This window comes from Salarias fasciatus, chromosome 9 (assembly GCF_902148845.1).
Source record: "Salarias fasciatus chromosome 9, fSalaFa1.1, whole genome shotgun sequence".
Lineage (NCBI taxonomy): Eukaryota > Metazoa > Chordata > Actinopteri > Blenniiformes > Blenniidae > Salarias > Salarias fasciatus.
The window spans coordinates 15,093,761-15,106,735 of NC_043753.1; the positions used below are offsets into that span (position 1 = coordinate 15,093,761).

Here is a 12,975-nt window from a genome sequence, read left to right on the forward strand (position 1 = left end):
TATACATAACAAAAAGCAGGGGTAAATTCTTGAAGGTGACAGCATCAACATTATAGAAAAAGAAATGTATTCATTACAAAGCTTTGCTACCTGCTAGCATATATATTTTTTACACAGACTGTTTTATATATTTCCAGAAGCATTTGATGTTGAATAACTGCGCAGAAGAGAACAGCAGCTCTGCTCGCTCGCATTCAAACTCTTTGACATGCTTGCTGGAGTTCACGCCCCCCTCAGTGATGCCCCAGCACGCCCCGTCCGTCACATGTAACGAACCGCTCTCCAAGGCATCGCTAATTGGGGTGTTTACATCCTGCCCTGAACGTCCAGCTTGCTTCTGGAGATGCAGCCAAGTCAAGAATTTCAGAAACACAGACTCATGTCAGGATTTTCAGGACTTGTGTCTGCATCTCTGAGAAGCTCCTCTGCGTACCATCCACCCTCCCCTCCGACACAGTTCCACCAGGCTGAACCAGCCCAACACGGTCAAACAGCGCAGAGAGCAGAGCTTCCTAGTCGCCCTCGAAGGCTCCATTGGTGGCTCCCTGGCATTCGCTCTTTTTCCGGCACTTGGACAAGATCCTGTGGAGCAGGCTTGGGGATCGGTGCATGTGGGGCTGAGAGGCCACAGGCTGAGGCAGAGGGATCTGGGGCCTCTGCGCCAGGAAGGGGCCCCGGCGCTCGGCCTGGCTCCCGTCCAGCCCCGCTCCCCCTCCCCCGCCCGCTTTGCTCCCTCTCTTCAGCGCCTGCAGGACGTGTCCACTGGGGGACAAAGAGGAAATAACAAACACAAAGGCCCTGTTTATTCCTTATGACCCACATACCTCTGTGTGCAGACAGGATGGGCATGGAGCCGTGCAGAGACCCGTGTTTACCTTATGTGTGTGTGTCTAATATCACATAAACGTTCATGATTCACACACAAACTAAACGAGAAATGATGCAATTCTAAAAATGAGCTATTAAAGTTGTGAAATATGTAATAAAATCCTTCGTTTGAGTCATACTGTACATTTCCAGTCTTTCAGATGATGAATAACAGGGTTTTGTTTCCCTCTCACTCCTCTTTTGGCCCTAATGAGATGCAGTGCAGGGAGATGGGACCGACTAGCCCGTGCACATATATGTGTGTGTGTGTGTGTGTGTGTGTATGTGCGCCACTGTGCGTGTGTGTTTAGGAGGCTTTGCAATCAGTGTGCTTTGTTAACTAATGAGGGACGAGAGGGGCCACCTGTTCAGGGGCGCTGGGCGGAGAGCTTTGGGGTGGGATTTGGAGATGGGGGATGTGGAGGAACATCTGCCGGATGCCGAGTGTGTGTGTGTGTGTGTGTGTGTGTGTATGTATGTGTGAATACTTGTTGAGGGAGGGCGGGTGGTGGTGGGGGTGTTACATGTAAATAGTGATGAGGTTCTTTCTTGTGTTTACACTTACTTTCCATACCTGGCACGCTCGTTGTCCCCGGCTGAGGGTCTCAGAGACACACTCCTCCTCAGGCCTCTGGAAGGCAGACCTGCCTGAAGGTGGAGGGAAGAGAGTGGAGTTTGAACCTTCAGTCAGATTGAATTACAATGAAAAATATACACTTACACTTTCTGCTCAGTCAGGTTAATTAAATGTTAAGTATTTATTCTTGTGAGCTGAATTCATTATGCCAGTGATGCTCCTTGTAACAGTTCTCTCCTTTTAAGTGACTTTAAACAAATATTGGTTCAGCTGACTCTATTTTTAGGACATTCAAGTTTTCTGTGCGATGAAACAGAAACAGATTAGGGGAACTGTCAAAATTCAACAGAGGAAGAAGTATTGTCATATTTAGCCTTCTGGGTGTTAGGTGAAGCTCTAAAATCCCAAAATACAGTTTTCTATAATTAAATTTATTTTATTACAGTCTTTTTAACTGCTGAACTCCAAAATCATCTAACTATAATTATCTAACTCCAACCCACCTGGCCCAGCTCCATCACACATGAGGCGGGGAAGTATCCCTGCTGCCCACCCTGCAGCCTCCCGAACCACCTCCCCTCCTCGTGCCTGGACAGCACCAGGACCACCTCCCCTGCAGACAGCTCCAGCTCATCCGGCCAGTGGGGCTTGTAGCTGTGCACCACTACCATCTAATGGACAGAGGGGGGATCACAGTACAGTTCCACTTTATATCACTCTTCAGGTTTGAATTAGACATATTCTGTTGTGTTGTGTTGTGTTGTGTTGTCCTCTGTGTGGCTATAAACACTTGTTGACTGTGTCCAAACCCTCCAGGCAGTGTACGGGTCAGGCTCAGTGAATGGAGGGGATTACTGGGAGATTAGCCTGCGTGCAGTGAAATAGAAACCCCAAATCTGGGTCTGCGCTTCATGATCTGTTGAACCTAAAAATGGCCCATGTTTGTCAGAGGGCTCAGACGCATTGAAAGCATTATATCAGTACATGACAGTTTACATGACCTCAATGTCATATTCTTATGGTGAATGTTGCTTTTGTTTTGCAGAATACGTGAGGCTAAATGAAGAAAACACAAGCCAACTAACAGAGCTTGCTCAAAGATGATGGAATAAAGAAAGTTTGAACTTGCCTTTTCAGACTCAGCTCTGTAACGATACCTCCCTGTGAACCAATGGCAGAAAAATGAATCAGCAATAGAAAAAAAAATGTTTGTCACAACTGCAAATATACACCAGTGTTTATTTACATAACTGCATGTACACAAACATGAAGGAGGAGAGACCTCAGGGAGGGCAAACCAAGGATCTGCAGCATTATTTATTCATCAGAGCTGAAACTGATACACCCTCCTGCTCCCACTAACAACATAAATAATGTCATGCTACGCCACGCTTCACTGCAGATATGATTCCACTCACCTTGTGGGGCAAGGACAGTGGTGAAGACTTCAAAGTGTTCATTGCTGTGCATGTAGATGCGCTGCATCTTGACGATCTGCCACTGACAGAAGCTCCTGCGGTCTCTTCCCCCTCTCCCTCTCTCTCTCTCCCTCTCTCTCCCTCTGCACTACCTTTAAATAAATGCAGCTGACTAATCCACTGCAGCACCGAGTGGAGCTGGACACAAGCAACAACACAACCTCCCCAGGGTGAAACGCACAAGCGTGAACAACGCAGGAGGAGACACATAAAATCCTAGATTACAGAACAAAGATCTGATCAGTTTGAGTCCCAATCAATGAAAAGATTACAAAACACATCAAAGATCTGTCTTTAACATTGAATATCTCTAATATGGAATAAAAGACGACCTCGTTCTTAGAGATCATGCTTGATCAAACCTCCTTCATGCCAATCTCTATTGTTTTTTGGACCATCTGGTCACATGCATGACAAGTGAAGAGGTCAGTGCCGCAGCTCGTTCTGATCTGAATGAGGATTTATCATTTTACCTCTTCCAGGCAGCCCGATTGATTTAGAGTTATTGACTGTGTCCCGCTTCCCAGTGGCCTGCACGGCAAGAAAGGACAGAGATGAATGGGCTGGGGACGGGGCGGCGGACTGCTCAACAGATGGTGATTGAAATCCCACCGCCTCCCCTCTCCTGTCCCGGTGTGGCGAGGCTTGGCTGTGAGCGTGTGTCAGCGATTAAAAAGCATCCATCAATATGAGTCACTCAGCCAGACAATCATATCTGCACAAAGGAGCGGCCTGTGACCATAAAGAAAAATGACATTTATACAAAGCAAGGAGACATATAGAACAGGTTTATTGACTTCATCCCCAACAGGAAACATGTGCCATTCATATTGTATTTTATTTGTAGTCCAAGTCAACAGGAAAGACAATTGAAATCCAGTCAGGAGGGTTAAAGATTAACTTGGCCCTCTTCACTTGTTTACTGTCTGGAATGGAAAACGCCGCTGAATGGATGAAACCGATCACATTATCTGTGGCCTCGGTAGTCCGGCTAAACGGCTGACTGCTGGCACGCTTTTTAAAAACTGAGCAGAGTCTGTGAACACATCTACAGAGCACGAAATCCCACTGAATAAACTAAATGCGCTCAGCCAAATGACAGAAACGCCATGGTCAAAATAGGCTTTATTGACCATGGTTTCCTTCCAATGATCAAACTTGTGGCATTGTGAGGAATCTGCTGCACCTCTCACTGCTCCTAATTCAGTGTGATGCCTCCAGTCTAGACACCAAGGCCAAAAGCAAAGCCTTTATATAACCCAAACCACGGCTAAGCTGCTTACAAAACCAAACCAACGTCAACTTCTGAGAAGAAGAAAGTAGATGAACACTGCAGCTGAGAGATCATTTTATCTATGAAGATAATCTAAAGCAGCTTTTAAAAAGTCATGTGAACTACAAAGTTACGTACGAAAGCCTCGACTCTCTCCGCTGCATTAATTAAACATATGCATCACTTCATAGCGGAGGCTGAAGGGACGGAAACACACGCCTGAATACAAATACTGATAGTTAACATAACCACGAACAGCAAAACGTTGAAAAAGCAGACTGGGCAAAGCTACTTTCACCAAGTATGCATTAATGTCTGAACAATTTGATTTTTTAGACATATCAGGAGATAAATATGTTGAGCTATCTTAAGCTTTTAAGAGTTTTAGATACATATTGGAAAAACTGAGTTTCAAAAATAGATCTTTAACATTTACTGCATTAAATCTGGTGATACATTAAGAATATTCACAACTACAAATAGAAAACAAAGGGACTTTCATATTTTAGATTAAAAGCCAAATACCTCAAATCTATTCTGTATTAATATTAGTTTCATCTTGCATTACATTGAAACAGAATGAAAATAACAGAATCTAAAAAACACTGTAAATTTTAGTTTATTAATAAATCAAAAAAGGATTAACACATGATTTAACTTTTTAATGGAAATTCAATTATTAGGGATAAACCAGTACTCGAGATATCATTAAACATATATCTCCATTCTTAGTGACAGCAGCTTTTTCAAAATGGACTGGATGTAATATAAATATATATCTCCATGCATATCATCATCCAAAACAAGCATCTAAGATTAACTAAATATTTCCTAGTGAGTTACTCAGAACATCAAATATGTCAAATAAATGTATGCATTAGACATTTACAAAGACAAAAGGGAAGAGTCACTCAGTTTGAATTGAAGCTGCAATAGTAAAGTGTATTTGTACAGTTTTTTTTCCCCATTTATGTGACAGATTCTTTCATTCCACCATTTCTCACAAGCACCTCAGCATTAACCTGGCTCACACACGACAGGAGACACACACACAGTCACAGCCTCACACCTGCTGCTCACAGGTGAATCAGTCACATTGATCATGAATGTCCAGAAGCTCTGCAGCTGAGGCACGTGGGTGTAGTAAGACAGGACTCCACAGTCATCAGTGTTTACCAGGTTTGCCTTTCTTCTTCCCCCCTCCTGCTCTCCCCGCCCCAGGCTTGCCCCCTCCTGGTTTCCCCCCAGGTTTCCCCCCAGGTTTGCCCCCAGGTTTGCCCCCAGGTTTGCCCCCTCCCCCTCTGCCCTTGCCCCCCTTTCCTTTGCCCTTTCCTCCCATGTTGCTCCTGCGGTTCTTCTTCCCGGCCCCCCTCTTGTGCTTGGCCGCAGCCTCCTCGCTGTCCTCCTCTCTCAGCTGCTTGTTGACCGCCTTGGTGATGTCCAGCTTGGGCTTCTTGCTCTCCATGAGCTTCAGCAGCTCCAGCTGCTTCTCCTTCTCGCTGGAAAAGTCGCCGATGAGGGGCTCGAACTTCCTCTTCTTGCCGGAGCTCTTGGCCGGCTTCTCCTTGGGCAGGCGCTCCTGGAAGCGGCCCATGGAGGCCGTGGAGGTCTTGGCCACGCTCACGGCCCGGGTCAGCTCGTCTTTGGACTGCTGGGCTTTGGGGGTCAGCCCCCCCGCGCCGGGGACCTTGACCTTCTGCGCCCTGGCGATGTTCCTCAGCCGGTTGAACTCGTTCCGCGCCACCCTCTCCTTCTTGGCCTTGACCCGCTTGGCGAACTGGTCCTCGTTGGGGTCCGCGGTCTGCGGCACCTCGATCAGCCACTCCTTGGTGTCGTCGTTGGCCCGCTTGTAGCCCCACCGCCGCCTCCACTCCTTCGCGTTCTCATCCCAGACCAGGTTGGTCTTCTTCTTCTTCTGGATGCCTTTCAGCTTGGCGAACTCTTCCCACTTCGTCGGGGGTCTCGGCTTCGGCGGGGGCTTCTCTCTGGGCAGCGGGGTCGCGGGGGCGGGCAGCTTGGCCACGATGGTCCCCTCGACCCTCTCCGTGGGGAGCTTCCATATCTCGTTGATGAGAAGCTGCGTGTTGTCTCGCGCCAGCGACCGGAGGAAGTCCTGCTTCTTCTGCCCCTTCTTCAGGTCCCGCAGCTCGAGGCGGTTCTTGTCACACGCGAGCAGGTTCCCGATGTCGAACTCCAGGTCCAGCTCCTTCTGGACGGTGATGCTCTTCAGCTTTTCCGCCTCGTCTTGCTCGGCTTTGGCCAGCAGCTCCTCCACACTGCACGCTTCCATGTTGGCTCGTGCGTCTCTACGCACGTGCGCAACAGCAACACAGAAGTAATAGGCTGAAATCACTTCCGGGTCAAAGAAAAGTAGAAATTCCTCTTATGGCCACCAGGAGGCGATGCTGCTTCGCTAGTTTTACCCAGTACACAGTGAGCGCGTGCAGCAGCCAGGAAGGGTATCATACCAGAAGCAGCAACCATATGATATTGTACTGCACAAGTAGCAGCCACAGAGCTGTCCACGCATCTAAAAACTAACCACAGGACAATGCTGGATTAATTCAGCTAATTCTGGCTGATGTTTGCAAATCAATCTTTCTTTAACGTTGCCAATGAACCTAAATAACACTAGTGTTCTTCAGTTTTTAAATTGCTAGCAAAGGTGGAGTCAGTCAGACACAAACTAAAACGAGGAGAAAAGAATGACATTAGGCTCAGGCTAAATCAGTACAAGGCTAACGAAATTATAAAAAAAGAAAAAGAAAACTGAGGAAAAAATTCTAACTGAATGTGACGTCCATGGGAAATTTAATTTAGAAAACACGAGCCAGATCATATACAGGAAAAAGTACAAACTCTCACAAAAGTAATCCACAGATCAAACTCAGCAAGTGTTGAATGACTACTACTTATCTTGAGTACCATTTTAAAAGGCAATTGTAATGATCTAAATATATCTCATTGCATAATATTCAGTCTACAAAATTTAAATACATTTAGAACTTACAGTTCTTAATTATGAAAAGCATCAATATGCCCCATTCTTCACCCAATGATTTCATTCCCCTTTACTTTTGTTTTTCTCTTCACGCAAACATTTTGAAATAGTTGTGGTGCATTATGCTTTCATGAAATCGATTTGCATTTACTGTCATTCTAATTTATTATGATTTATTTTATTTTCCCTTTGGGCCTATTAACCAGAAATGTTTTAATCAACTTTGTTAAACCATTTTGTTGCGGAATATATGAGCACCACAGAGAGAAAGATGGTCTTGTTTGTTTTATACTGTTGTTGCTCGACTAGCATGTGTCTGTTGTCAGCAGAAGTAAACACGTTAGACCAAGGAGGCTAATTGTACGTATATACATGCAATATTAAAATCTGCTAAGACAACCAGTAAACAAAAGACAAAGGTGAAGAAGTTAATAAAGGATAAACACTTAGATGTATTTGCATTGTTTAAATGAAAAGAGGGAAATAGAGTTTAAAGTTTAAAATCCGCCTACATTCTGCTTAAGTCAAATAATGAGCCACAGATTGGCTCTTAGTTCAGCTGTGATGTTAAACTGTGGGTTTAGATGAGCTTTCCTTGTTAGGAGATCAATGGGAACACGGTGTTGTTGTGTCAAATGCTGCATCTAAATCTTTCTACACAAAGTCACTGAAGTAATCAAGGCATCAAGTGGTGCATTCAGAAAAAAACAACATTTTAATATGCACAGTATTGTTCTGTAGCCTAAAAGTCTATTAGGACTCTTATCTCTGTGTGTAAAAATGACCCTGGTCATTGCTGATCTCATAAACAACATGTGACAAAACAGCACTCCACACTTATATTTATTCTCCATTTCAAATTGAGGTGAAATTCCATGAATCTCATCGAAAAACAAGGAAATTAGAAACGTATATAAGGCTTAATAAAGTATGTGAACACCAATTTACATAAATGATTTGTTTGGAAAGTGTGAAACACATCAGAATGAGACACATTTTCTTCATTTATGGAAGAAAACTGTTTCCAAATGGGATACAGTTCTCTCTGGATTTGTTGAAATGGTTCCAACATCCTCTTTTAAAGCCCAATATATAACTGAGTGCTACAATGTGCTATATCAATTCTCAAACTTAATGTAATTATTTGCCCAATAAATGGTTCAGTGTGGATGCATGCATAATTACTTGGTGTTTTACTTCTTTGCTGCTCCTCTCCACTTTGGGTGTAGAACCTAAATGTGAGCATAATTTTTATTTTTTTTTAACCTGAACATCCATCACCCACCAGGTCCATCTTCTGAAAAACACATTTAATCTTAAAATATATTTATGTCCAGATTCCACCAGAGGAAAAAACAAAAGCTCTCTTAAAAGCTTATGTTTATGGTACCCTGATCATTCTTGTGCATATATTTACTTTATGGTACTTAAAGCTTGTTTCTGGACTTGTCTGTTCAAATGATCTCTCACTACATTCAACTTTGTGCAGAAAAAGTTCACAAAGTACCAGTTCAACTGAACCTCTTCATGTTTCTGCAGCGATTTCAAAATCTGGAGTCTGGCAAGACTTCCTTTATAAGATCACTGCATGTTAAAACTAAATATTTCCTTCTAAATCATGTAAATAAGCATATAGAATAAAGTAATCCCATGTCTCTGTGAGTTACTGGGGCTACATGTCATTTTTAAAGTTCTGGGGCTGTAATAAACTTTATAATAGGCTTACTAAGTTGTTTCATGAGAGATTAAATTCTCAGAATTATTAATATCCCTTCGCCGCTCGCCAATATATTCAGTATGGATCTCTGAGATAGACCCCAGACTATAATGACTCTATTTTTGTCCTTGTCTCCTCTAATTTGGAGGGGTGGGGTGGGGCGGCGGGCTTCTATTTCAATTGACTGGCTGCTGGTCGCCGGTGTTGTTGTATTATTTTGGGCTCCAGTAATTACATTCATCGCCACACTTGCCATGTGAATGCTAGCACTCTGACAGGCGCAGAGATAAGGTCACAAGTGATGCTCTGTTTGGAGATGAGAGGAATAAATGAGTAATTAGTGGCCCAAAGTCCCTGTCGTGATTTAGAAGAGGCTATAAGGTCCTCTGTGACGTGGATATATGTTGTCTAAAAAGAAAAAAAAAAAACATCACCCAATTCAAGCAGGGCCCGCTTGTTAACGGCCTGAGCTCGGCTGGCCGCGTCAGTTCTTGCTGACTTTTTGATTCAGGGTGAATCCGGCCAAACAGGATTACTTTTTCATGGTGTATTTTATGTGAAAGGATACACAGCAAGGGCCGGATCAAGTTCTCTGAAGTACTGAGCACGAAGCAGAGACTTCCCATTTTTCACTGTCTGCATCTGCACAGCTTTAAATGTATTTAAAGGATAGCAATAGGAAAGAGTCCTCTCCAGAACATTTCCCTTCTTCTTTGCGAGACCCGAAGGTTTTGATTTTTTTTTTTTCTTTTGTATTTGTTAGTTTCAGCTGAAAGAATCAATTCCCTATCCTCTTTTTTTTCCCTCAGTACCTCTAAGAGAAATGACATTTGGGACTTGGAGGGGGGTTTTGACCTTAAGCAAGCGGCTGGATTTTGCTTGAGTTTGCAGTGCAGCTAATGTAAAGTGTAATATAATAAGAAACAGAAAAGGTCATGTTAACGAGGGATTCATCTTGAGAAATATTACGAAATAAATATATAAAGCCAAACAATTTTAAAGTATTCTTCTGGGCAGGAAAAATAATCTGCTTCATATTGTCCTGTGCTTTTTTTTTTTTTAAATAAATATTATATGTTATCCTTTTCACTTTGAAATTTTCTTCGTCTTTCTCTTTAACTTTGGACTGGATGCATTTCTATCACATTTCTTGCCCGAGTCTGTTTGACGCAGTGGCCATAGCTGATCATCTGCATGAGGTGCAGCTCACACACTATTTCACTGTGTCTCTATGATAATTCACAAAGTTTGGATACTGAGCGGGAATACGAGCAGCACACTTTTATATATGACTCCTGCAACTTCTTAAAAGAAGAGGCCTTTATTTATTTTTTTTCCCGAAAGCTTAATTGAAAGATAAAAACTCCAGAGTTTATAGAAAATCTCCCCCACTTTCATGATCTGAACCATTTTTTCAGAGACAGCCGTTGTAGAAGGGAACTTTGTTGTCCTCTATTCAGTTACTGTAATTAAGGTCTAAAAATAACCTCCATCTGATCTTAGGAAGTGGCTTTGCTCTCTTCGTATTTTGTTTTTTAATCGCTGCTTCACTCCTGATTTTGCACAATGGGTGTCTTATTATGTCAATTTGTCTCTATTATATACTCGGCTGTTTATATTATAATTTATTCCCCCAAAACTTTAGAAACCAACAATAAGATCCAGCTGGGAAAAGGCCCTAGATGTGCCTCACATCTGGAAAACCACTGCCCCATGCAAAACAGCATTCTGGATTCAGGAAAAAAAATGACGCATTTATTCGATTCATGTGAGCTTTTCACACCGCTCTTCACATTTTACAACTGTATATAATTGTTCCGCGTTCTTCGCAGCGGAGAAGCTGCTGTTTCCATTTAAAGATCGGCGTGCATCACCTATTGTCTCGTCTTTAAATACCCACCGACTGGTGGGCATATTGTGATCTGTGAATCACGAGGGGGAAAGGAGGGACGTTCATTCATGCACAAACTCGCCTCGGGCTAAACACTTGCTTCTCCTCCCCAAAGTTGACCAGTTAGCGTCAGAGAGGAGGTGAGAGCGCCGCGGGCCCAGATATAGGAGAACAGAATAATCTCATCAGCGCCACCCTGGCGTAAACCGGACATGATTAGCTGCCGACAGTTTGCTCGTGTATTTATAGGCATTGTGTTATTACATAAAGTCTTTGACCTACTTGGCTAGAGGACAAAAATTCATTTTTATCGAGGTTTGGAGGAATATCTGTTTCTCTGTTGCCGATGAAAGGTGTGCTATGTCTTCGTGTGGCATCTGCTTTTCTGCAGGAAGAATGCATAATGCGTAAAAACACTCCCTGAACAGGCACTGAACCTGTAGAGCCATCACTGTGGTAAATAGCATCATCATGGTACAGTAGGTAACAGCGTCATGTGGCATGATTTCTTCGACAGGAATCAATTCTGTCCGTGTTCACCCTCGGCTGCTTATTCCACACCAAGAAAAAAAACAATCCACACGACCTCACCGATGGGCCGGGAGACTTTTCCAGACGCCGCCGTCTTCCTCCCATCTCGTCCGGGGGAAATGAGCGTCCCCTTGTGAAAAGAGTTTAGTTTGCTGACAGCTGAGGTCAGAGCCTTTATTGATCTGCTGCGGTCGGGACGGAAAAGCGCCATTTGGCGATGAGCAATGCGTCAACAGCAACCTGCTGCTCCCAAAACGACCGCCAGCGCCGCGTGGCGCCTCTCGCTCTGAAGGGCCAGACGACAAACACGTGAACGGGGCTTAATCAGGGGCTCGCCTCATCGCTCCATTCAGACGAGGGCAGGAAGGTGATTCTAATGTCGGGCCTGTTGTTGTTGGCGCGCGTCACCCCTGCTACACCCCGAACACGGCCCGCGTCTTGTTTGTAGATGAGCGAGGAACCCCGCCGCCGCGTCTTGGAAGAACTCCCTCACCATTAAAGCAGTTCGGCTTCCCAAAGCGCTGGCCCGATTCCTGGACGCAGCACGACAAGGAGAGGAGAGTCCTTGAGATGTCGTTCCGGCTGCATTAGTCTTGTGCGTGTTTGTGTTCGTGCAAAAGAGTGCATGTGTCGGAGCCCAGCATCGAGTCCACTTCCAGAGGTCGGGGGTCGGGTGCAGTGAGGTGATCTGCTTCAACCTCATCGCCTTTGAGCCGGAGCCTCCATCAAGTCGCCTCATAACTTTCTAAACTGCATCAGAAAGCTTTTCTCGTCAGGCTGGGCTTCAGCTGTTATTACTGTTCACGTTTTTATTTAGTCTGACCCGTTGTATTCTTTACCACTTCATGCACCTGGGGGCCGCTGGCGGCTGGGGCGAAACCCCACCAGCAGTTGATTACACTCCGGAAAGGTCACCAGTCCATCACGGGTCAAACAGAGAGGAACACGTCAGGACCGAAAGGCGGCTTAAGAGGCACCAAACAATTTCAAAAACATGTTTTCTAGAAAGTGTAGGACCGTCTCTCCTCAGGTCACCCTCTGCTTTCCTTCGCCCTGAGCTGACCTCTGTTAAAGTTTTCATCCCTCCTCCCACCAGGTTTCTTCATTATGTTTCTTCTCTCAGTCAGAAGTCCCTATCACTGTCATTATTTCTGGTTTTGCTATTTATATCACACTTGTACTGTAGGGTGTAATATTAAATGTTTTATGGTTTTATTTTTATTTTGTCTTGCTTTTACATCGTATGTTTGGTGTGTTTTCATGTGCATTGCTCCTCCCCTTGTGATCAGTGAGTTTGGAAATTTATGCAGACTTTTTTAAAATGGTAGTAACTTATGACTCACTGATCACACTTTGAAACATGCATTATTTTCTGTACTGCTCACATGGTAAACTCATTTTAACATAAACAATATACAATTCTAAATTATTTTAACACAATAAGAATATCAGAATTCTTCATATGTTTCTTTATTTTGGTGGCCACGATCAGCTCAGGAGATAAATATTACATTTATTATGGAGACATTTTATCCAGTAATATTACTTTCTCCCACAAGTATCAAAAGGAGATTATTCCATGGAGCTATCAAATCGACGTTTGCCTTAAAGGTCAGCGGGAAGTGAATGATGGTTCACGC

At 44.0% G+C, this 12,975-nt stretch overlaps 1 protein-coding gene across 1 annotated transcript; it reads right to left on the bottom strand.

Annotated features, from left to right (window-relative positions):
- Positions 1–5,360: 5,360 nt before the first annotated feature.
- On the bottom strand, positions 5,361–6,522 carry rrs1 (ribosome biogenesis regulator 1 homolog). The gene has a single exon (XM_030100085.1). The coding sequence runs from the start codon at positions 6,483–6,485 to the stop codon at positions 5,361–5,363; it is 1,125 nt and encodes a 374-aa protein (XP_029955945.1). The 5' UTR covers positions 6,486–6,522.
- Positions 6,523–12,975: the final 6,453 nt, after the last annotated feature.

Bases quoted from the DNA above. Each gene is read 5' to 3' on its own strand.
- rrs1 (XM_030100085.1), bottom strand. From the start codon at position 6,485: ATGGAAGCGTGCAGTGTGGAGGAGCTGCTGGCCAAAGCCGAGCAAGAC.